This window comes from Cricetulus griseus, assembly GCF_003668045.3.
Source record: "Cricetulus griseus strain 17A/GY chromosome 1 unlocalized genomic scaffold, alternate assembly CriGri-PICRH-1.0 chr1_0, whole genome shotgun sequence".
Lineage (NCBI taxonomy): Eukaryota > Metazoa > Chordata > Mammalia > Rodentia > Cricetidae > Cricetulus > Cricetulus griseus.
Genome location: NW_023276806.1, coordinates 74,697,527 through 74,723,476, shown reverse-complemented (window position 1 = coordinate 74,723,476; position 25,950 = coordinate 74,697,527). Strand labels below are relative to the sequence as shown.

Sequence of the window (25,950 nt, the reverse complement as noted above, 5' to 3'; positions counted from 1 at the left end):
TTTTTATTTTTTGAAACAATGCCTTGGTTAAATAGCCTAGACTGGCCTACAACTCATAATCCTCCTGCCTCAGTCTCCTAAATCCTGCCTGGGATTACAAGTCATGTGCAGTCACTCCCAGTCTAACAGGTTTTACTCTCCACGAATTCTTTAGTTAATTCATTAAAAACACACCCATTACTTACCCTATGAGACTTATATCTTCTTTTGTTTCTCGTGGGCATTGGAACAAAAAAGTATTTTTACTGCTATAAAATAAGGACACTGGTAACAAGCAGGGGTGAGAATCTCACCAATTAGTATGTCTATAAGGTACTAACAACACTGCTTGTGCCATGGTGTCAGTTTTTGTTACAGTTACTGAAACACCTGGTTTCTAGGACTAGAGTGCTTTTTCTGGCACACTGCTTTTCCTAAATTACCATTTGGAGATTACTTCAAGTAAGCCTTCCTGGAAAATGTCATTCATCCCCTTTCTCCCTGTCATTCATCCCCTTTCTCCCTGCATTTTTCAGTCAACAGCATGCAGAGCAAAGTCCTGACCCCAACCCACTTGACATGTGCAGAGTGCTCCCTTAGCCACATATGAGGCCCGGGTACTGTCATTAACACACAGAAGGGAGAGGCACAAGAAAGCTAAGTGACTGCCTGCGGAAAGGAACCAAGTACAAGGCTTCTGGCCCCATGTCCACTCCCAGGACACCCTCACTCCCACATCCCTTGCACACTCTTCTCCAAGCACTACGATGCTCTCAAGTGGCCTGATCATGGCTCCATCAGCCTTGTCCACCAGGCAGCTGACTGCTGAGGCCTGAGCGGCTGTGACTCGACCCTGAGTTCCAGCACACGGGTAGGACAGAATGCCATGTAATCATACCTTGTAACTCGAATGCTCACTTAGAATGAGTCCAGGTGTGTAACACCTGTCTCACCTACGATGTGCTAGATTCCTGTGCCATGCCTAAACACATGGAGTGAAGAAGTAATGCCATCAACCACAAGGGCCAAGTGACAGAGAAGACATCAGATGTATGGTGTAGTCAGAAAGGTGTTGAGATTGGAGTGTGTCACTTTCCCCTGGCCTTCTTCTTCCCCAGCCACACCATCCTACAGGCAGTGGTTCTCATTTCAGTTCCTTTGGTAACCCCTCTTCCCTGTAAGTCTGGCAATTGTTTGCAGACATTTGATGGTTATAACTTTGGGTAGAGAGCAGTTGCACTGGGATCTAGTGAATGAAGGTCAGGAGTATTGAACAACCTGTAAGATATAAGGCAGCCCTTCCCTGCCCCATCACAACTCAACCACAAAGAATTACCTGGCCAAGAGAGTAGTTAAGAAAACCATGACAGGGTGAACAGCCTCTGTGAAATGGAGAACTCGGTTTACCTACACTGTCTCAAAAGAGCAAAACAAAGCTACAAGTAAGGGGAAGGGATGAGGGTAGTAGCCTGTTAATTCAAATCTGTGGTCCAGTCTCATTCCTGCAAGAGACAATTCTTGAATGGGGTTGGAAAGCCAGCACAAGCTATAATTTCCAGAACCCCTACCTCCAAACCACATTTCATCAGATATATTCTCTGAACAGTCAAATTAGGTACTAACCCAGCTGTGCCCAGAGAGGATTATATGGATGTGTTTTGGCCAGCGTGTTCACCGACTGAGAGGTACGCTTCTCCGAGAAGGCTTTAATGGGAGGATGATCAACAGGCATGACAGTTGGTACCCAGGCCAAGTGATAGGTTAACACCGCAGTCAGTAAGGCAGCAAAAAACCTTGGAAAAATGGACAAAAGCACACCCAAATTAGTTAAATACAGGACAAGGTCATGTCCTGTGTGGAATACACACTGGCTCAGTCTCAGTGGCTTATGCTTACTGGTTTTTGTTGACTTGTTCAATCAGAAGTATAAATTCCTTGAGAAAGCGCTGGCAGAGCTGGTTTTTTTCCAATGTGCTCGACATCATGGTAAGCCATACTGGTTCAGCTATCCTTGGAACCGAGTACAAGTTCCAGATAGTCCCTCTACAGGAAGAGAGAAGGGACAAACTGTCAGAAAGTTATTTTGGATATCTTAGTATCAAAGAATAAAGCTGAATATTGTAATTTGGATATATGTACTCCTTAAGGAATTAAAAAAAATTAACACAGGCTGGCAAGCTAAGGCTCACACAAATCTGAGTTCTATCATTTTTGTAAGTAAAGTTTTATTGGGACACACGAATGGATGCTCATTTTCTTACACATTATCTGTGAGTGCTTTTCTACCGCACAATAGCAAAGTTGGGTAGTGGTATAGAAAGCCTTAAGAGAAAGGCACACCATCCCTAACATAAAAACATTCATTTAGCAAACAATGCATGGGGATGTAACTCTGTGATATAGCACCTGTCTATAATGCACATGGCTCTGGGCTTGATCCCAAGAACTGTACACACAAAAAATTAAAAAGGTAAAAAAAATTCATTATGTCCTTCTCCCAGAATTTACAATCATTTTTAAAATTTATTTTTAAATCTATACATAAAAACTTAAAATCCTAAAATCCTAAGGGACGGACATAGAGGATCATGTCATTTTTAGATACTATTTACTTTGTTTTAGTGGTACTGAGAATCACATCTTGGTCTTTTTGCATGCCAGACAAGCACTCTGTCACTGAGTTTTATTCCCAGCTCCACACACAAAGCATTCTTACAGAAAAAAAAAAAAAAAAAAAAAAAAAAAGGAGATCAAGAGCTGGGCATACCAATAATCCCAGCACAAAAGAATCAGAGGCCAGAGAACTAAGAGTGTGAGGCAGCCACAGCTACATAGTCAGACTATCTACACAGCAAGACTATCTACAATAAGGAGAGGGTGGGGCACAAAAATATTCAGGACAGTTGGGCGGTAGTGTTGAATACCTTTAATCCCAGCACTTGGGAGGCAGAGGCAGGAGGATCTCTGAGTTCAAGGCCAGCCTGGTCCGACAGGATCCAAAGCTACAGAGAAACCCTGTCTTGAAAAAACAACAAAAAATACACAGGACAAAGAAGAAAGCACATGTTACACCGAAAATGAGAGTGTTAGGTGACTCAACTTTCCTAATTTCTAATTAATATGCTGGCTTTCTAAATCAAACACCCAAATTGTTTTAGATGATAAACTGCACAATAGCTGGTCTTCACTGTAACATATGCCAGCTTCTAATGCAGAAGGCTCTGAGAGGTTGGATAACAGGCACCAGATACACATTTAATGGCAAGGTGAGGATGGGAATTCAGGCATGGCATGCTCTGCTATAAGCTACATGGTTCACAGGTGTTTTTCCAGAGTGTAAGAACTTACTCAGGCCCTCCACTGAGTAAAAAGTCAATCCAGCCCTGAATGAGTAACACAGAACTCTCCCAAATCAAGAGAGGAAGCAGCATACTCGGACTAGACTATGTAGCTGTGTGCCTACAGGAATCAGGACAGAGCACAAATCTACCTTGGCAAGAACAGAAAACAAACAAACAAACAAACAAACAAACACACCTCAAAAACTAGTAATATTTACTGAGTTAAGAATCTGTGACTCAGGGCCAGGTGGTGGCTGCACACGCCTTAAATCCCAGCACTCAGGAGGCAGAGGCAGGGGGATCTCTGTGAGTTTGAGGCCAGGTCTACAAAGCTACACAGAGAAACCCTATTTTGAAAAACAAAACAAGGAAGGAGGAAGGAGGGAAGGAGGAAGGGAAGACAATTAGAAGAAGAAGAAGAGGAGGAGGAGGAGGAGGAGGAAGAGGAGGAAGAAGAAGAAGAGGAGGAGGAAGAGGAGAAGGAGCAGCTGCTATGATTCCACTGGAGACAATGTAGAGATCAACAGATGGTAGGGAGCCCAGCCCTAGTGGATAATTTACATATCTACATCACAGCTCTCCACCTATGGCTCTGGGAACATTACGGAAGAGGGGGCAGAAAGATTGCAAGAGCCAGAATACCAGGAAGTCTGCAGTAAAATAGTCTCTCCTAGAAATGGCTGCACAAACAAGTCCAGAACAATGGCAATAAAAATGGACATATTAACACCAAAGACAGAAAATGTCTCTAAGTTCTAAAGCTAAGAACTGTAGGCAGCTAATTACTGCTGGACAGAGAATTAGTCTCTTTAGTGATAAACAGCCTTACTGTTTGTCCAGTGCATAGTGGTCATCCTTAAAAGTGGTTACCCAAAAACAGACAGCAAGTTGTGTTCATATACTTGTACATACAACTATATTCATATATGTATGTAACAATAATAATCAAAGAGTATCAACTTAAGAGTGTAGGAGTGGGGAAAAGACATGAGAGGGGTTGTAAGGATGGTACCTGGGAGAGGTAGAAAGGTGGAAAGTGCTATAATTCTATTTCAATTAAAAGCATATCTTTAAAAAAAAAGACAGTTAAGATGATTATAGTAGCTAGGTCATGTCTCAAGCTGGGTATAGTGGTGCATAACTTTAATCCCAGCACTAGAGAGGCAAAGGCAGGTGGACACTTTTGAGTTCAGGCCTGCCTGGTCTAGACTGTAAGTTGCAGGACAGACAGAGCTACATAGTGAGAACCTATCTAAAAAACAAAACAAAACAAAAACAAACAGGCAAGCAAAATCCTCATGCGTCTAAATATTAGTACATTATTTTGTCTGTTTCTGGAGGGCTCACTGTCAAAATAAGTGTAAGCCTCTTCAGCATACACAACCTCTGACTTTTTATTTTCAGGTTTTCACCCCTAAAGATTAGTGTTTTGAATAGATTAGCATCTAGGCCCTCCAGCACAAGCCAGCTTTGAGTGTGACCACTGTGAAGCCATATGCAAACCTAGTATTGTCTCTCCAAGGAGACAGCTTACTCATCATCATAACGGCATTTCTCAAAATGAAACAACCTAAACCGTTCTTTTTCTATAGCCAGAGTTCAGAAAAGGTGGTAATTTTGCTCCAAGCAGCACTAAGCTTCACCAACAATAATGGTCTAACATTCTAGGAAATGTAATTTTTTTATTCCTCATCTATTTGGCTCATTTACTCATTAATAGCTTTGCAGTGAGACTGCATTCCCCATTGAGAGACTGACTCTGAGAAGCTCAGATGAGCACAGTGGAGAAAATCCCATACCTGGAGCAGACTACCTTGCTACCCACACTCTGGGGACAGGGGCTAAAGAAAACCAGTCTCCATAGATGATTAGTGGACGCAGAGGTCAGTTAGAAACTGCTTACAGGGTGAGAGAAAGGGGACCAGACGATTCACTATCCAGACCAGGGCATGGACCACAGGCACCTCAAGTGCATTAGATCTGCCCTGCCAGATGAGAGCTAGGTCTCCACGACATGCATACATTTTCTCCATTAGCTCTAGGGGACAAGCAGCATTCCTGAACCCAAGTTTCAACATCTGTAAAAAGGGTAAAAAGGCTTTGCCTTCATCGTTTATGAGTTGATAGACACAACATCATGGAACTGACTTACAAGACATGCTTTAAAATTAGTTTTCAGTTCATTCCGATGAAAACAATCCCATTAATCCAGACATGGAAATGCATGCCTTAATTGCAGTACACAGGAGACAGAGGCAAGTGGATCTCTATGAGTTTGAAGCCAGCTTAGTCTAGTAGGCAGTTCTAGGTCAGCCAGGACTAACACAGTGAGACCATATGTCAAAATAAACACAAACCAAAACAACAAAAACCCTAACACGACAAACAAGAAAATTAATCCCATTAAGAACCGTCAGGCACAGTGAAGATTCCCAGGTGCTGTTACTCAATGTTTGGCTTTACTTAATCTGTCCTCATGGGTAAAGACACTAAAATGACTAAAAATTGCCGGTCTCCTAATTCTTCTAAGAGATAGCCTCATGGCGGCTGGCAATACTACAGCTCATAATTTCCTGCTGGATTTTCAAAGCTTGTACTCTACCTGAATTCTCCCAACGCTTCCATCAGACGACTCACATAAAACTGGACACGGAGACTTGATTCTGCTATCTTCCTACAGGAGATCATGGCCTTCATGGGAGAGAGTGAGGCAAATTATTCTCTGAGAAGAAATTCCTTTATAACTGATCTGCTGGGGCTCATTAACGAACAATGATGTTATAATAAATTTAAAACACCCACAGTAATGACGCTTCCCCTCATCAAGAAGCAGTGACTTCCTTCCCTGCAGCAACTAATGTCTGGTCTCTAGCCTTAAAAATCCTAAGGATCATCACTCCAGGACATGTTTTGACTTCCTTATGTAGGCCATCTGACACATACATACATGTGCCATCTTTGGCTACAAATCTCTCCCGTTTTTTTCAGTAGCAATCTTACTACGTTTCATTTTCTTATTTAAGTGTTTGCTTGGAATGGATTCCATGGCCTTGCAAACACTGTAAGCATTCTACCCCTGAGCTGCATCCCATTCCTTGTACACACACTGTGCAAGCACTCGGTCATTGAGCTGTACCACATCCCTTGTACACACTGTGCAAGCACTTGGTCATTGAGCTGTACTTGCACACACTGTGTAAGCACTCTACCCCTGAGCTGCTCCCCAACCCTTACCTTTTCAATGGCACTCTTCAGCCTGTTCATGTGAGATTCGAACAGGGGGAAATGGGAGAAAAAGAAGTCCTGGAAGTTCTGCTGTGCTGCTTCTCTCTCACACAAAGAAAAGATAATGCTGATGGCAATCTTCTTCCTTCTAACCATGGCTGGATTAGAACTACAGCTCTCGTCAGCCAAGCTAAATGTCTCATCAGTTGACCTGGAGGAAAATTAAGTTTGAAAAGTGGCCAGGCATTAGTGAGTCACTGAAGGTAAGCTGTCTTGCCATGTGATGATACTCAGGAAGCCAACGCAGAGGACTGAGAACTTAGCTGGCCATTCATCTACCACAGATTCATTATCTTCTGACTCCTTTGTCATGAAAACTGAGAGTATGTCTGCTTACCATCAAAAGAAGTTCAAATGAAAGCCAATGGTGATTTTAATGTTTGATTCTCATCCTTTTGACTGTATTTAGAAGCAGTGTGAGATACCAGTTCAATCAAAGCACAGGTTCTAGCTAGAGAGATGTTCGGGGCATAAAAGTGCTGGTTGTGCAAGCCTGGTGACCTGACTTCCACCCCTGAGGGTCAGACAAGCTGGATGTGGTGGCATACACACACCTGCAATCCCAGCATTCCCTCTGTGAGAAGGGAGGCAGGGATAGAAGACTTGGTGGTGGGACACTCACAGGCCTGCTAGCCTAGAACAAGGTGCACAGAAGAAACCAGAGAAACTCACCTCACCAAGGTGGAAGGCAAGACGTGACCCCTTCAGAGGACCCTGAAGGCTGTCCTCTGATGTCTACACCTCTCTGGAACAGGTGTATTTAGAATATAAAACAAGGAAATAGTTCTTGGTTTTTGTTGATAGATAAGAGTGGATGAGAGACTGAGAAGACCAGTCCTGTGGAGTATTCTGTTTACACAGACATCAAGTTTCAACACTCACTAGCACCTTTCTCGAGGCTATAACACCAGCAGATGAAGTTACTCCTTTAAATGCTCTGATGAAGCCAAGTGATTAACCGACTGAGCACTCTGGAAAATCCACTAAGCAGAAAGGCTCAACTCTTTTCGGTTATAGTCAAGTTCTTAAAGAACTTATGATCCTTTTGAGAGATCTGCTTCTGTAATAAAAGAACTACAGAGCCAATAAATTCCTAATATATATCCAATTTGTCTTAGGGACAATACAATTATGGTTTAACCACAACTCTTATTTAAATACTGGGAAAAGCCAGCAGAGCTACAACACAGCTACCCACACAAGAGTGAAAACAAGTTTGCTCTGTCCTACAAAGGCACCAAACAAAGTAAAGGCCAGAGTCTACTGCAAAGGAGTGTAGCTAGCCTGCCTCACGGCAGCATGTAACACATGTTCTGTCACCAACTATACCATCTTTTAGGGCTCTATTCACAGTCTAGAATATCCTGTAAGTTTTACAATCTGTCTGGATTTTACTAACATCTGCACATCTGACACTGCTTGGTTAAAGCTCTGTTTAAAAGGGAAAAAAGTGCCTTGCTCTTGGCTCTGAGGTATGTGTTTTTGCTTTCCTTAACATCCCTTAGATGGGGGATGAGGAGATGAGTGACATGGCAGCTCCTGATCTCTAGGTGTCGTGTAAATATAACAAGTATCCAGCAAGCTACTAGCTCTTCTGAGAAAACCCAATCCCAATCACACCGAATGTCACAAAGTTTCACACAGGAAGGATTCTGAGATTTTAAAAGGCTCCCATTCTTGATTATAAAGTCCTTGTATTAAAAGTTTGTTTCTGTACACTAGCTTATTTCTGGTCTGCATACAAAAAAAAAAAAAAATCTATCCAGGTGTGGTAGTACTCATCTGTAATCCCATCCCAAGAGGCTGAGGTAGACTGAGGAGGTAGATTTGAACTCAAATTCAAGGACAGGTTGGGATAGTGAGACCCTTTAAAAAAAAAAAAAAGCAACAAAATATTCTTCTCAGCTATAGTGTAAAGCTTGCCTCTTTGCTGAATGTTCTAGGCCTCTTCTTTCCCAAAAGTAAACCACTGTATCATTATCACTCCATTCCTCCTCAAGCTAAGGTGGTCTTTAGTAGTCCAACTGTGATAAACACTGGGCTCTATTTTATTCTTCATCTCCATCTCCTCTACACAATGGTCATCTCAGCTGTCAGTTTAAGCATAGCAGAGAGTGCCACCTGCTGAACTGCTGTGAAACCTTCCTCAATAAACAGAAATTAGACTTTACTGGCTTTACTACATATCTCTACTAAAGTCTAAAGCCACTGAGCTTCAGTCTGTAGTCCTGGATCAACTATCCAAACTGGAACAAATCAGGTCATAGAGAATCTGAATTATCCTTTAAGTATGACTCTACAATAAAGGATGCTTGAGAATGTGTCAATGAACTGATTATGTAACCACTTTTCATACCCTCTCTGTAGGACACCAGTTAAGTGGCGCAAGCTATTTTGTAAGTACAGAAACTGGAGCGGTGCTTGCCTGGGGAAGAGAAAGCTCTCTGGTAAGGATGCTAGAGTATCTGTTGCTGCCATTCTAGGCTGCTGGGTATCAGCAGTAACCAGATGCCCACCCAGCCTGACCCACAAGCTCCAGCTCCTGCTGTCGGATGCATTGTGATGGCTGCAACGCCACAGGAAAGACCTGGAGGCACAGATCAGCCAACATGTTTCAAGACACAGAAAAACCATGGCTCCACCCTTAGCTCTTTTCCATATAGAGAAATTAAGTAGAGAAAGCATGGTAGTCCATATTTTTAACCCCAGCACATGTAAGCAAGGCAGGAGGACCATGAGTTCAAGGCTACTGTGGGCTGCATAACTAGACCCAACTTCAAAAAAAAAAAAATTCAAATTGTGTTTTGTTACACTTAAGAATATATTTTATATGTAAGTACTTCAAAATCATAATTACTTAGAAACTATCATCATTTTAGTACATACAGACAAACTATAATTGATATCAGGACTGCTTAGCACAGTTATTGTTGAGGTCAGATTTGAACTGACATTGAATCTACAAAACAGATAATATGCTAAGTCTAAGAACATCCCACTATGTACACGTCCCCACAGATAGCAGAGCTCTTACCAGCTATAGGATGTGTACCACCCCCACCTAGGTGCCTAATACCACAAGCTTGCCACCTAGCACAATGAAGCAGCCTGAAGTCAGGTGCTACATCATTTAGTTTAGGTGCAGTTTAGGTGCTACATCATTTCTAACGACCTGTAACTCTTAGGATGGATTTTTGATTTATTTATCTTAAAATTAAATTTTGCTTTTTAAAAAAAAAAATAGGGTCTCATCATATAGCCCTCACTTACCTGAAACTTGTACAGGATGCCCTTGAAGTCACAGAAATCCATCTGTCTCTGCCCCCTGAGTGTAAGGAATTAACAGTGTAGGGCAGGAGGATTTTTTTAATTACTGTGTACTTCCTCCAAGAGCAGAAGCAGTGAGAGCTTTTCATGTCGCTGTTCTGTTTCTAGCATAAGAAGCAATTACTCAGCCAAGAGTGGTGGTGTATACCTGTAACCCCAGCACACAGGCTCCAGGTCAGTGTCAGCCCCAGAACACAGAGTGGGAATAGGAGGAAGGGAGGAAACTCCTGAAAGGGAGTAACCAACAGCAGAGGAAGCAGGTTACTATACCCCCAACAGCATCTTCCTTCACAACGGGCTGAGATCCACACCCTAATCACTGTGCTCCCCTTCCAGGTTAGTGACAATAGCAGAGTGGAATATACATACTTAGAAAAACAATCTTACAATGAATCAGGATACTGTTTTCTACCATACTAAATTATGACACAAAATGTTACTTTTATAATTTATAGTTTTGCTATTATATGCCACTATTATATTTTAAATTAAATGTTTAAAACACAAGCTTTGCATTCTAGTACCTTTACTAGTATTCTTCTTGCCTTATTAAATAGGGGCCTGGCATTTTTGCTTTGCTCTGGTCCCATAAACTATGTAGCCAGTCCTGACTATGTGACTAGGCTTTCTGAAGGTTGGACACTTATTTAGGTGGAGGCTCAGTGACTATCCACAGTTTCCAATGCCAGGTCTCCGTTCAGTTTGTTTTCTGGGCTGAAAGTCTAGGTTTGGAAATGCTACAGATAGCTTCAAACATAAATCTGAAGGAATGAAAAGAATTTACAGTGAGGAGGAGACTCTATGGGTGGCCTTCTGTATCCATCTCTTTCCACCACAGAGGCTGCAGAGTGGCAGTGAAGATGGAAACGGCACCAACTTGACAGGTGCTAAAATGACACCAACAAGTCACACTGGCCAATATTTTATCTGCATTAAAAAAAATTAAGTCAGGATGGTGGCACATGCCTTTAATCCCAGCATTTGAGAGGCAGAGACAGGCGAATCTATGCTGAGTGTGAGGGCAGCATGGTCTACATAGTGAGTTCCAGGATAGCCAGGGCTATGTAGCGACCATCTCTCAAAGAAAAATGTCACTTTTTTTTGTATGTGTATATGGTTTGTGTAATGTGCCAGACACACATTTGGAAGTCAAAGGAGAATTTCCAGGAATTTGGTTCTGTTCTTTCACTGTATGGGTCCTGGGGATCAAACTTGGATCAGTAAGCTTGGCTGCTGATGCCTTAACCACAGAGCTATCCTGAGCACCCAAGTTTTCCTTTTTTGAGATAGGGTCTCTCTGTATAGCCCGGGCTGTTCCTGGACACAAGCTCGAACTGTGTCAACCTCCAAGTACTAGGATTATAGATGTGCACCACCAACGTTACATCGGACATATACTAAGTACTGTCTGACCAGTTGACTTGCTTATCTAGTTTCACCCTCCTAATAACACAGAGGCTGAACCTGTTACTAACCTATCGCACACAAGGAACAAACACCTGAGACCTGGTTAATGTCTGGCATGTTCCACCACATGCCTGATGAGGGCAGAGCTGGGATTGGTCCTCATCTCAGATGCCATGATCTCTCATCAACTTCACTTGAAGTCCATGCACCAAAGAGCGGTAGCTCAGTGAGGGACCAGCTGTAACCTTTTTATGTTGCTCTCTAGGGTTTTGAGAGGAGCAGAAGAGGTATCTCCAGCTCTCATTACTCAGCTTATCTTTCTACAGGGCTCCTCATGGTACCCACCACCATGCTTCTTCCTGAGTTCCAATGTACTTCAAACCTTCACAGTGTTTATCATGAACTGATCTTTCTTGACACCTGTTTACGGTCATCTTCCTTACTGGTCATAAACTAGTCATGGCTGAGCCATCTTCAGAGTCTCAAAACACAATTTACAGACTCAATTAACTTATGTGAATATTTTAGTGACATTTGAAAATTCCCTTTAAATTTTTAGAGCTATAAAAAGAAGGGCCTGGTATAGCTACTGGTATAGCATCAAATCTATACTTTCTATATCTATACAACTAAATAAACTTCAGATTCAAAAATAAACTGAAACAAAGGTGGGAAATACCTTGAGGCTATCTCTGTGTGTACTCATATTAATGCCTGTTTAGTCTATGAATTTAAGTCCCACAAAGGGACTATGTCTCAAATACCACAATGGAATCATTGTAACCAGGGAAAGAGATGTGTCCCATCCTTTATTACTTATAGCTACGTCTGGAAGGAATCAGCATGAAGAGAACACACTCACTTTAAATTACCATCAAATCTAGCACACATACATTGTGTAGCTATCCAGGCATTTCCAGGATCTTCTAAATAAAAAGATGTTTTTTTCAGCTGGGCAAAGTGTCAGTATACTCATAATCCTAACACTTAGGAAACAGGCAAAGCATGGTGACTTTGAGCCCTGTCTGGGTTACATATTGTATTCCAGGCCAACCTGCCTACCTTTAACTTACTACTGCCTTAACAATTGAACTTGTAAACTTCCAGACTAAGCTGGAGCTAATCACAAGGTTTCAGGTCTTCTTCTCCTGACAACAGCAATGGTAACCCTGCCAGGTTTCGTAAGTTGTTTACATGAGCACTTTCCTTAGCCAGAGGAAACATGTAACTTACCTCCTTGGAAAGATGCCATTTTCCAAACTCGTTGTCTGACTCCGAAGCCAGCGACGCTGATAGCTGCTGGAAGAGGATGTAGAGGAGCTTGGAGACGGGAAGGGTGTGATCAAAAGGCTGCTTAGAGAAGCTACAAGGAAGCAAATTTCAAATGTGAGAGTCCCAGCTCCAGTTCTTATAATGCACACTACAATTATGCTCAGTACCACTGAGCTATACATTTACAGTGGATTCCAGAGGCTGGGGGCTACTCAGAACCCACACAGAAAACTAGTATGCTAGTATGCACTTGTAATTCTGCTGCTAGGACGAAGAGACAGGAGAACCCCTGGGGCTCACTGGCTATCTATCCTAGCCAAATCAGAGAGGCCCACCTCACAGGAAAAGACCCCATCTTAGAAAGCATATGACACCCATCTTGAACTCTGATAGAAACTCATGTACATGCCTGTACATCTGTATAGCATGTTCACTGTCCCCCCAAACAAACACATGCATAAATAATAAACAAATAAATAACAGATTCTATGCCAGGCATGGTGGTACAGTCCTATAACCTCAGTATTAGAGATGCAGAGGTAGAAGGATCTTGAGCTCTAGGCCAGCTTAACTATGTAATTTCAAGGTGTAGGCTAGCCTGAGCTACATAACCTCCCTACAGTCATCCCCCAGAAAGTTTGATGACAAATTTACATGTAATGTGTATTTTAACACCATAAACACACACACACACACACACACACACACACACACACACACACACACACACACACACTTAACTTAAAAATTTGGATTCTACCAATCATATCCAGCAGGGGGAGACTAAAATTTCTTCTAAAAATTTTCTATATATGAGGAAAAAAATACATAATTTTTTGACACATTTCTGTTGTGCTGCGGTCTAACTTTCAGTCCTCCTGCCTCAACCTCCCCAGTGTTGGGATTACAGATGAACATCACCACTTTTTAGAAAGTAAGAATACTAGCCTACCCACACCCAGCCATCTTCTATTCTTAGCCACATGGATTCCTAACCCACATTCCGCCAACCCAATCGGTGCACACATGATCAGGCTTTACACTACAAATGAAAATGGAATTATTGCTCCTTTGGAGCATACACTCCAGATTTCTAGGAATATGGCCCATGTATAGAACTTAATCAACATCCCATTCCAAAGCTTGCTTACATTTCGTACTGGCTGGTTTTGTGTGCCAACTTGACACAAAGTAGAGTCATAGAGAGGAAGGAGCCGCAGCTGAGGTAATGCCTCCATGAGATCCAGCTGTAAGTCATCTTCTCATTTAGTGATTAATGAGGGAGTGCCCAGCCCATGGTGGGTTGTGCTATCCCTGGGCTGTTGGTTCTGGGTTCTATAAGGAGGGTTGAGCAAACCAGGGGAAGCAAGCCAGTAAGCAGCATTCCTCCATGGCCTCTGCATAGGCTCCTGTGTCCAGGTTCCTGCCCTGTTTGAGTTCTTGTCCTGACTTTCTTCAGAAACAAACAATGCTGAAGTGTAATCCTAATAAACCCTTTCCTCCCCAACTTACTTTGTGATCATGGTGTTTTGTTGCAGCAATAAGAACCCTAGCTAAGACACATGTATTTCTTCCCTTTGCCTATTTCTTCACTCTCTATTTGAAGGTAAAATTTAGGCAAAGTAATCAATTCATCCACATAAGATATGAAATTCCCCTCTCTTGATCCTTCTCTCTCTCCCTCCCTCTCCTGATCCTCCCTCCTCCCTCTCCCCCATTCTCTCTGTGTAACCCTGGCTGTCCTGAAATTCACTATATAGGCCAGGCCAGCCTAGAACTCAGAGATCTACCTGCCTCTGACTCTCATTTTCAAATACAGAAGAACTCTTACCTTTCTCTAGCTGCTTTTCATCCCTATGTTTGAACAAACTATTTCTAGTTTTAAATATTATTTTTTTTGTGTGTGTAGAAGAGCTTACATTTGAAGTAAATGATTTTGAACTATAGCAACTATTCTGAAAATAGACTTGGTGGTTTGAATTAGAAGGACCCCCATAGACTCATATTTGAATACTTGGCTCTCGGTGGAACTGTTTGGGAAATTTGGGCCTTGGAGGAAGTGTGTCATTGGGGGTCGGCTTTGAGGTTTAAACACCATACTAGCCTGCCCCAACCCCCTTGCCTACTGCCTGCAGATCAGGATATAAAACTCTCAGGATACAAAGTACCATGCCTGCCTGGCCTGCCTGCCTGATGCCATGCTCCCTGCCATGATAATCCTCTGAAACTGTAAGCAAGCCACCAATTAAATGTTTCTCTTATAAGCTATGTGGTCATGGTGTCTCTTCACAGCAATAGAACATTAACTAAGATACTAAGGTTTTAAGTAATGGATGACAGAAGTAAATTCTTTACTTAGTGGTTAGAGAAAATATGGGACTCAGTTAAAATGCCACCAAGAGGCTCAAAGGGAATATATATCAGCCGCCTGTTCTACATGAAGAAAACTTAAGAATGTTATTAAATGTGTAGAATATTATTTTAAGGTGTGTGACTTTTGTTTATGCTGCATTTATTTAACTCTGAAACTGAGATTCTTTGCTTGTCTAAATCACCTGATGGTCTAATGAAGAGCTGAACATCGAATAGCAAGGCAGGAGCAAGGATAGGCGGTGCTGACCGGCAGAGAATATAAGTAGAAGAAGAAACAAGAAAGAAAAGCAGCAAGAGAACATGGAGAGGAGTATGTCAGTGGCAAGCCACCCGGCCAGCCATGGAGAAAGAGTAAAGTAAGATTTACAAAAGAGAAGGATAAAAGCCCAGAGGTAAAAGGCAGATGGGATAATTTAAGTTAAGAAAAGCTGACAAGAAACAAGCCAAACTAAGGCTGGGTGCTCATAACTAAGAATAAGCCCCTATGTGTGATTTATTTGGGAGCTGGGTGGTGGGTCCCCCCAAAGGAGCCAAAAAGCCAAAAGGAAAAAAAAATAACATAATAATTAAAAAACAAAACAAGACCACTACTAAAGGTGGCCTGGAGAAATGGCTTGGCAGCTAAGAGTGCTTCCTGCCATTGAGGGTAGATGGTGCTGACAACTCCTACCTTCCGAAGCCATCCAAACATACTGACTGTGGGCTCCACACACCCACTCCAAGTCAATCTGCATGATCCCAGCCTGTTCATTCCTGGCCGCCTTCTAGCCTCACTCACCAGAACTTTATGACTAACCCACAACTCTGCAAAACCTGTTCCTGCCACAGTCTTTTGCCAGCTGTCCTCAATACCAAAAATGCTATTTGCTCTGGCATTCACGGAGCAGGTCCCCTCAGGCATGTAAGTCTCAGCTGCAGTTTCCCCTTCTCGAGCCTTCCCCTGAGCACCCAGATAGTTTCTTCCCTTCAGTGATAAGTGTGTGCTGTACAAACAAATAACTTTAAGATTTTAGAAGGTCCCCTAAGTTGCACTTGGTGTCACAGGCCTACAACTCCAGCTGTTCAGGAGGCTGGGCTATTATAGAGATGAGATCATGGCCTGCCTGTCTCAAGGAAAAGGGGGCTGGAGATACAGTTTAGCAGCACAAAACTTGCCCAGGATGGGCAAAGCCTGCATCACTGGCAAAACAATGAATTCTTCAAAAGCACTGTGTAAGTTTTAACATTCCCAGAAAAAGTCCTTGAATAAAAATAACACGTTTCAAAACATCTCAAAATTTCTGAAGTCGCTAGGACATAAAACTCTAGGCCTGCTTTACTGACAACTCCTGTACTCCAAACTGATATCCCATGTTGATGCAGGACAGACAGACAGGAAAACTTGTGTGGACATAGGAAAGAGAGGAGATTCTCGCCAGCTGAGCATCAAGAATTCCAACACAAACCTGGGATGGTGGCGCACGCCTTTAATCCTAGCACTTGGGAGACAGGCAGGCAGATCTCTGTGAGTTAGTGGTTTACAGAGTGAGTTCCAGGACAGGGTCTATGTAGTATGTAGAAAGACCCAGACTCAAACCCCCCCCCCCCCCGACTCCCCAAACAATTTACATTTGCTTAAGACTTTCTCCTTTCCCAATGGTAAGCAGCAGTTTTCTAATCTCACCAGAAAGCTCCTAGATGGTGAAAGGATATGCCCAACCTCCTTGTGCAACCCTATGGCTCCTGGTGACCTCATTAGAGTATAATTCTACCCAAGCAGCTCTGCAGCCACTTTGTAATCTCACTTGGCGGGGAAGGGGGATGGGTGCAGCTTAGCAACCTTCTGAGATGCAATGTGATAGCAATCAAAATGTCACATACAGCCAATGCTGAAACCCATGACTCCCCCTTGAGGTCGTTCCCACACAGAGGTCTTACTTTCTTCCTGGGTTCTTCCTTGAGGTCGTTCCCACACAGAGGTCTTACTTTCTTCCTGGGTTCTTCTTTCTTTCTTTCCTTCCTTTCTTTCCTTCCTTTCTTTCCTTCCTTCCTTTCTTTCTTTCCTTCCTTCCTTTCTTTCCTTCCTTCCTTTCTTTCCTTCCTTCCCTTTCCTTCCTTCCCTTTCCTTTCCTTTCCTTCCTTCCTTTCCTTTCCTTTCCTTTCTTTCCTTCCTTCCTTTCCTTTCCTTTCCTTTCCTTTCTTTCTTTCTTTCCTTCCTTTCTTTCCTTCCTTTCTTTCTTTCCTTCCTTTCTTCCTTTCTTCCTTCCTTCCTTTCTTCCTTCCTTCCTTTCTTTCTTTCTCCCAACCCTTGTGCTTAAAACCTCTACTAAAAACTTCTTCTAATAAGCTTCAACTCTTGCTTCGTAGTGGCTCGCTCTGTAATACTTTTCTGTGTTGATGCCACAAATTCTGGGTTTGCCTGAGTCAAGGTCCCTAAAGGATTATGGGAACTCCCAGGGCTGCTATGGGTTACAGTGTGGAGCTGGGTCTCTGTCCCTGCCACCACCAACAGAGTTATTCAACAACTGAATATGTTATCCACAGTCTGGGCTCTAAGAATGAAGAGCCTATAAAGAGTTATAAAAAGTCTAAAGCTGGCCCTTTCTTTTTCCATATGAATAAAACTTATTGAGTCTGGCTTTTGTGTGACATTTTAATTCAAATTACACTGGATCTATGGATTGATTTGTAGACCTTATTTCAATCAGTTTAAGGAGGTTTTTTTGTTTTGTTTTTTGAGACAGGGTTTCTCTGTGTAACAGTCCTAGCTGTCCTGGAATGAGCTTGAACTTAAGATTTTAATAAAGTTCTAATGTTTCCTGTTATTTCTAGATCCCTTACAGTTTGATTGCTACATTACTTTTTAAGTTCTATTTTTTTTTTCTTAAACATGTATCTAAGAACACAAGTTTACAAAGGGAAAGGCTAAAGGAGGGTTGGGAGGTAGCTAGACTGGTAAAGTGCTGCCCTCATAAGATGCAAGCATGGAGAACTGAGTTCAACTCCAGCAACTGTGTAAAAGACCATGCAGTGCCCCTACCATTCCAGCATGAAAGTGGAGACAAGCAGGTCTCGGGCTTGATGGCCCAGCTAGCCCAGCCTACTCAGAGAGACCCTGTGTCAAACAAATGAAAAACAAAACAAACAAACAAACAAACAACCACCCCTGAACAATAAGGTTTTATGGCTCTCCATCTTCACTTGCCTCAAGCTCCAGCCAGTCCTGCCCACATGGGCCACGGGGCAGAGACTGAGCTCCAAGATGCTATGCTTGTTAATGCATGCAGAGGCTTTTCATAGCAGTGGAACTCCAAAGTTCAGCATGAAGTGACCCACAAGGAAGGATGAAACCATCCTGAGCAACAGTACACATAAACAAATGTAGTTCACTTACTAAGGTTTCTGTTTTTTTGTTTGTTTTTCGAGACAGGGTTTCTCTTTGTAGCCCTGGCTGTCCTGGAACTAGTGCTGTAGACCAGGCTGGCCTCAAACTCACAGAGATCTACCTGCCTCTGCCTCCAGAGCGCTGGGATTAAAGGCGTGTGCCACCAATGCCCGGCATTAAGGGTTTTTTGTTTTGTTTTGTTTTGTTTTTTGAGATAGGGTCTCAGTATGTAATCCTGGATGGCCTCCAAGTCACAGAGAGCTACCGGCCTCTACCTCCAGGATACAAGGATTAAAGGTGCTGTATGGACCACACTCAACTACATATTATCTTGCATCTTTTCAGATTTTGCTTGTACTCAGTGAAATGGCGCAGGTTTCTGATCAAAGGCTCCAAGCACAACTTCACAGAAATGATGGGAAAAACCAAAATGAATCCATTTTAGCCATGAATAAAATCCTTTTGATTAATAACACATATATAAACCAAAAGAGGAAATTCAGCACCTGTTATTTCTTTAGTGACTTGGAGAACAGAGTTGAACAGGGTGAGGAGTGAAGGGTTTTGATACCATCCAGAAAGAGCAGAGGACTTTTGAGACAAAATCTGGGAGCTACAGCAGCTGATAAATGGATTAAAATAAAGGAGGAAAGAGACCAAGACCTGAGTCTAGTGTCACTTAGTTGATGGGCACCTGGCAAAGGAGTGTCATGTCACAGGACAAACCAGTAGGACATTCCTGGTTCTCACTGGAAGACTGTCTGTGGGCCTCCTGGTCCTTGAAACATGGAACAAGTCTCAGATCTGAACCACAAATTAAAAATCAAGAGCTGACATGTACAGGAAAGTAGAAACCAAGAGGTCTTAAAGGCAGTATTGGGCAAGGTTAGGGCTCCAATTGAGCAGAAAAGGGTACTGAGATATACTTCAGATTAACACCATAGGACAGAAAGGTTGGGCAAGTCAGCTGGTGGCAACTCCCACTACCATAGGTAGACTGACCACCACAGGCTTATTCCATTCTGATTGAGCAGGCAACAAGCAAATTCCTAGTACAATTGGCACAATGAAGCTTCCTGCTGAAGAAATTTGAGTATTAGATAAACCTAGTTTGTGTGCATAATCATTCCTAGATGCCAACATCAAAGTTTCACATCCTCAGATACATAAGACCTAGAATATAGAGAAAAGAAACAGGAAAAAAAGGAAGACCAGAAATCAAGGACTACATTTCTGTTTCCTGCTTTTCATTATAGATAGTTTAACGTATTACTTAAACCAGTAAAAGGAAGTACCTGATCGAGCGATGCCACTGTCCCTGTCTTCATTCTGCCCTCTGCTTGGCATATCAACTGGTGTGCTGTGTGCTGAGACAGAGAGACAAGAAAAGCATTATCAGGTTCTGCAAAGACAGACATTCAAAAAATGACTTCATGTAATTTTTAGATTTCAAGGGAGGCTACTGCTATTGATGAGTGGCCTAATATATAACAGATTAACTAGGTAGCAAATTAAATACATAATAAGGTAGCAAGAAATGAAAAAACAGAACCAACAAGCCATTTGCCTTTATGCTGGAGCCTGCAGACTCCTCCGCATGACATGTATAATAAGCCATCCATGCAGTTAATACAATCAGCATTCTAGTGCAGCCATTTCCTCATTATTAATTGTATTTAAACAGTACAATATTTTCAAAATGCTTATAATTAGTTTCAGTAACAGTTGTAGGCAGCTTAGGAAGAGAAATAGTTAAAAATCATTGTATAAATCTAGAAATGTTTATTTATAGCCTACTCTTTCAGCAGACAGAAAACATTAATTTTCTAACAGTTTTTTCTCCAGTTCTTTTCTCCATACATGGTATTACAATTATTCAAAAAAACTCATCCTGTATAAATTTGGAAAACACTCTTAAATAGCACATGTATCTAGAAGACTTCTGACTGAGCTGTAGATTTACTGGGCTGAAAGGTAGGTGAGAATTGTGTTCTAGTAAATTTTATGATGAACATGAAGTCACTGCTGTGGCTGAACATCATACCTGCTAGCATTTTTAGGAAACATGTTTATGTCCCAGGTTTTAAAGGCACTATAAAGACATCTATACTTGGTCTAAGTAGCTGGGACAGAAGGGCAGTTTCATAGGCATCAGAAAACTACAATGCTTAGCATATTTCAGGTATCAAAAAGAACAGAATGAAAAATCCTATTTGCCTTCCTCACAACTTTAAGTTAGTCATGGAGATTGTTCACACTTGTTAATCAGTCTACAACAGACATTGAAAACCTCTACTGGCAAGGCCAGTTACATCTCAGAAAATACCCAGAATATCAAGATGACTATACCTGTAAGGAGCCTAGACACTGCATTTAAATAAATTAATGAGAGAGAGAAAGAGAGAGAGAGAGAGAGAGAGAGAGAGAGAGAGAGAGAGAGAGAGAGAGAGACCTGATTGAGCTCTCCTGTAGTCCTACTAGAGTGACTTAGAAACTCCATGCAGGGAAGGGTGCAGGTGAATTAATGGATAAAAGATGGCCCGGCAAAGAGAACCAGATCACAGCAGCAGAGGCGGCCTAGGAAAATCAGAAGAAATTAAATTCTCCTAGAAACACAAAGGGCTCATTTAAGATCAAAACCAGCTCACATTTGGACCATTAGCAAAAACATTCACAACAGAGGTTCAAGGGTGGAAATTCAAAATAGCACGACTCTGACCACATTTGAAACTAGTATCTCCTGCCACAAAAGCCCTTTGGGTTTCTAAAGAAGAATAAATGATTTTTTTTTCTAGAATCTGCATAGGAGTTATAATGTGTGGGGGCCACAGTGTGCTCAGCATTCCACACAAACCTGCAAAGAAAGAAGCACTGCGGGTGAGCCGGAGCGGTCCTCCTTCGGACACCCCCTGCAGCAGTTTGCTGCTGCACGCCTGCAGCAGACCTAGAGTAGAACACACAGAAGACGCAAGGCGCACACACACACACACACACACACACACACAAATAAAAACAAGTTAAAGATAACAGAAAACACAACAAACTCAAATAAAGCAACGTACGCCCCCAACAGTAGTGCTCAGGGACAAGCTGTTGAGTGTCTCATTTTACCTAGGTTACTTCCAGTGCGACAAGGACCCAAACTGTTCTGATTTGTGTTCAGTTTTCCAGCCTGAGGATCTTGGTTGATGTATTCAAAGCTGTCCTGCAGGCTAAATCAAGGTGAGAATGTGAGAATGGAGAGAAGGGGTGAGAACATCAAGAGATTAACAATTTTTTTTTTTAAAGTAGGTTCCTAACTACAAACAACGACTGATCTGTCACTTAGAATTTTTCTTTGTAAATAAAGTTTCACATCTACCAAGGGGAGTAAAGATGGTAGGTTGGGAGGAATTTTTTGGAGACAAACAAAAACGTTTTGGAAGTGGCCAGTCTTCATGGCTACCTACACAATTGCATTCGTAACCACATCATAATCTGGAATGAAACTTCAGTAACTGACACCTTCAGTACTGCTCTTCATTTTTAAATTCTGCTTTAGAAAATAATACCTAAGATGTTACTATTCATTTCAAGGTTTTGCTTTTTTTGTTTCCCCCTCTCCCCAAGCATTTTCAATAAAAACGCAAAATGAATTAATTTAAATCTATTAATGATTCAGCTACTTGGTTCAGGGGGAAGACATCAGAAATTATGATTCACTTTAAGAAAATTAGAATTACAGCCAGGCGTTGGTGGCACATGCCTTTAATCCCAGCACTCGGGAGGCAGAGGCAGAGGCAGTTGGATCTCTTTGAGTTCAAGGCCAGCTGGGTCTACAGAGCTAGTGCCAGGATAGGCTCTAAAGCTACACAGAGAAACCCTGTCGGGAGCGGGAGGGGGGGCCTCACCCTCCCTGGGGAGTAGAAAGGGTTTGAAATGGGAGGTGGGAAGACAGGGGAGGGGGGGAGGGAGAGGGAACTAGGATTGACATGTAAAACAAACTTGTTTCTAATAAAAAAAATTTGATTTTTCTTTACCTTGCAACCAAGGTATGTGATGTAATCAGCAATGGGTATTACCAACTAGCTCTGGTGGGCAACTAAGAAGAACAACAATAACCTGTAACTGTTTTAGGGATGTGGTGTTCCCATGATCATCTGTTTTAAGTTTTATATCCGTTTTGCATTAAATAAAGGAATGGTAAATGAAAAAAAATAGAAAAAAAAAAAAAAGAAAGAAAGAAACCCTGTCTCCAGAAAAAAAAAAAATTAGAATTACTCAAGGCTAATCTAACTGCTTAGGTTAACTGCATTGCAGCTGGAGAAACGATACTATGTCACTCTTTCCATAGTAAATTACTGAAGCTGGGAGTAGTGGCTCAAAACTGTAAACACGATATTCAGGAGGATTACCATGAATCTGAGGAGAGGCTAGGCTAGACCCTCTCTCCCCACCCCAAGACACACACCCAAATTAAGAAACAGAACAAAAAGAGCCAACCAACTAAACAAACAAAACAACAACCAAGCAGCCCTGTGATCTTCCCCTTATTTTATATTTTCTTGAGAATTAGAACTTGCTGCCTAACAGGCAGGAACTAAGAATAGTACATGAGTATCCAAAACAAGTCATTTGTCAAGCTGGGATAGAATAATTCATACTTTTGCCTGGCATACATGAGCTCTGGGTCCACTCTCTAGCACTCTATAAACTGGGTACAGTGGTACATACTTATCACCCCAGCACTGAGAGGAAGAAGGATCACGAGTTCAAGGCCATCTTCAGCTACATAGCAAGTTCCAGTTGAGTTCAAGGTCAGCCTGGGACCTTGAGACCTTTTCTCAAAAGATAGTCATCTGTCTTTAGTGCCACTTGAGAAAATCCCAAGGTTTTTTACTCGCTGTTACTAGAAAATGACTAAAACCTCTTTGTTAAGCTGCACTTACCTTTCTATTGATTTACAAATGTCTTATAGTCTCCAAGAACTTATCTAGGAACAGAAGCATAAAAATATAGGAAAGGGGGGAATGCAAAATTCCACTTACTTATTTGTACTTCCACAGAAGCTACCCACTCTAGCAGAAAAGACTTTACTAATCATCAGTTGTGGAGGAGAACTAAAAAAAAAAAAAATAATAATAATAATAAAATAAGAGGGGAGAAATGTGCTTTTTAAATTAAGAAGTCAGCATCAGCATTCCAGTTCTCGAAGCTAGCACAGGGGCAAGCTCACCGTATGTAGTGTATCTTCAGGGTGGAACCTTTGTAACTCATTGCAACAGAGCCGAACATCATTTCCCCAAGCATGTTGACATCGGAAGCCGGTCTTGTGTACTGTGAACAAGAAATAAGACTCAGTTAGAACTCAACATAGAAAAATGCAATACAAAGAACTTCCTGCTAATCTTTGGGTCTTTGGTTGAAGGGGCTGTCATTAGAGTTCATCTCACAATCATCATCTACACAGTGATCACCTTCTATAGTTCCCAAATATTACTATTTTCATCTCTTCCTTATATATAATATGCTCACACAACAAAGTCTATCCATCTCCATTTATACATTCTAACTATGAAGGAAACAGGCTCTCTCTTCTTTGGGTATGTAGCAGATCCTGAAAAGAAATATGGTTTACTGTTGTTATTCAACTAAATAATTACTAGTTGTGGTCATTTGAATAAGAATGTTCTGCCATAAGCTCAGATAGCTGAACACTTGGTTGCCAGTTGGTGTTTGGGTAGGTTTAGAATGTGTGGCCTTGCTGAAGAAAGTATGTCACTAGGAGCTGACTTTGAGAGCTAAGATCCCTGCCATTTCCAATTTGATTCCTGCTTCATGTGACGTTCAAGATGTGAGACTCTGGCTTCCTGCTCCTGCTGCCATGTGTTTGGTCTGCCATCATGGTCTCTGACCCTCTGGAACCATAAACCCAGATAAACTCCTTCTGTAGGTTGCCTTGGTCATGACACTTTACCACAGCAAAGAAAGCTGACTGCTACAGTCGTGTCCACAAAGGACTTTGTGAGGATCTGGGAGATAAAGGCGATCTTGTTGCTCTAAAAATTTTATAAGCATATTTCAAAAACACTTCCAACTTCTACCAGCTTCTCGTGTCTTTTTAACATCTTTTACCTGAAGGACTGAGGTTCTGAATGCCAGCTTTTGAACACAGGGAAGCCTAGGTTTGCCTGACTGATCCTGTCTGCTCTGGTGACCTCCATATTCCACCTTCCCTCAAATCCAGTAGACACGTTCTCTTCTACTTTACCAACATCTTATTTGGCACTATTACCTTCTTACTTGAATCTGTTCCTTCTCAAATCACTCCTTGAAGATAGCTACTACTGCCCACATTTCCACCATTCTTTTGCTTCATTATTTACAAGAAAATCCTCTATGACTTATTTCTAGGTCAACGCCTTTCAGCTATAAAATGTCTTAGGTGGTTCCAGCCTTCCTAATGATGCGACCCCTTATTACAGTTCGTCATGCTGTGGTGACCCCCAACCATATAATTCTTTTGTTGCTACTTCATAACCGTGATTTTGCTACTGCTATGAATCATAATGTAAATATCTGATATGCAGCATGTTGCTACCCATAGGTTGAGAAACATTGTCTTAACGACTGTGCTCATTCATACTGATATCCTATGGACAGGTCAAAGAAAGGTGTGAAACAAACTAACCTAACCGAAGCCTAACAGACAGACTCTGCAAGTGTGCTCTCAGTGCAAAGAAAAAAATAAAGGTATCTTCCTCAATATGTTTTCTCGAATCTTTCCAATATCTGAAATGCCAATATACACATCTAAGTACAAACACACACACTCTCTCTCAGCTTCTACATAATGACAAAAGAGGAAAGACAAACTTGTCAGTTCTGTTAATAGAGGGTGTATTCATCTCTGGTTACAGCTCATATCAAACTTCTTTCCATTTCTGACACAGATCAACTGATTTCTCATATTCTCTACTAATAATTCCATTCACCCTCTCTGTTTTATAATTTGCCTTTTCTTGGTACAAAGACCATGTGCCACCTGGGATTCTCAACTACCTTTTAGCACTGTAAAATATGGGCAAATGTACCACACAACCCTGAAGATTCAAGGCTTATTTACCTGTGACAGCCGTTAATCACCATGACCTTGTTTTACCAGGAACAGTAGAGCTAATATTCTGTACAGGTTTGAAAAATGGGAACATGGAGGGCTGGAGAGATGGCTCAGTGATTAGAAGCACTAGCTGCTCTTCCAGAAGGCCTGGGTTCAATTCCCAGCACCCACATGACAGTTCACAACTTTCTGTGACTCCAGTTCCAGTGGATCTGAAACCCTCACATAGACATACATGCAAGTAAACCAACAAATACATATAAAATAATAAATCACTAAAATAAAAAAAAACAAAACATGGAAAGCTGATTATTGTGGTACATGCCAGTGATCCCAGCACTAGGGAGACTGAGACAGGAAGACTGGAGATAAGAATGGATTACATGATGAGTAACCCATACGTGCTAGGGCTACTACACAGGAGAATGTCTCAAAAATCTAAACAAGCCTGATGTGGTGCATACCTAAAATCTTAGAACTTGGGAGGTGAAGACAGGAGGATC

At 41.8% G+C, this 25,950-nt stretch overlaps 1 protein-coding gene across 6 annotated transcripts in view; it reads right to left on the bottom strand.

Moving 5' to 3' along the window:
- Fnip2 (folliculin interacting protein 2) overlaps positions 1-25,950 on the bottom strand; it is a 102,110-nt gene that overhangs the window by 25,300 nt on the left and 50,860 nt on the right. For 4 of the 6 annotated variants that reach the window (XM_027392899.2, XM_027392902.2, XM_027392898.1 and 1 more), the window contains 10 exons: positions 23,564-23,664; positions 23,376-23,447; positions 21,460-21,560; positions 21,203-21,292; positions 19,644-19,715; positions 12,573-12,702; positions 6,555-6,756; positions 5,923-6,011; positions 1,876-2,022; positions 1,603-1,772 (listed from right to left, as the gene is read on the bottom strand). In XM_027392899.2, the coding sequence (XP_027248700.1) occupies positions 1,603-1,772; positions 1,876-2,022; positions 5,923-6,011; positions 6,555-6,756; positions 12,573-12,702; positions 19,644-19,715; positions 21,203-21,292; positions 21,460-21,560; positions 23,376-23,447; positions 23,564-23,664 (1,174 nt within the window). The remainder of the gene's footprint in view (positions 1-1,602; positions 1,773-1,875; positions 2,023-5,922; positions 6,012-6,554; positions 6,757-12,572; positions 12,703-19,643; positions 19,716-21,202; positions 21,293-21,459; positions 21,561-23,375; positions 23,448-23,563; positions 23,665-25,950) is intronic. The other 2 variants (XM_027392901.1, XM_027392900.1) reach the window with 1 other exon arrangement.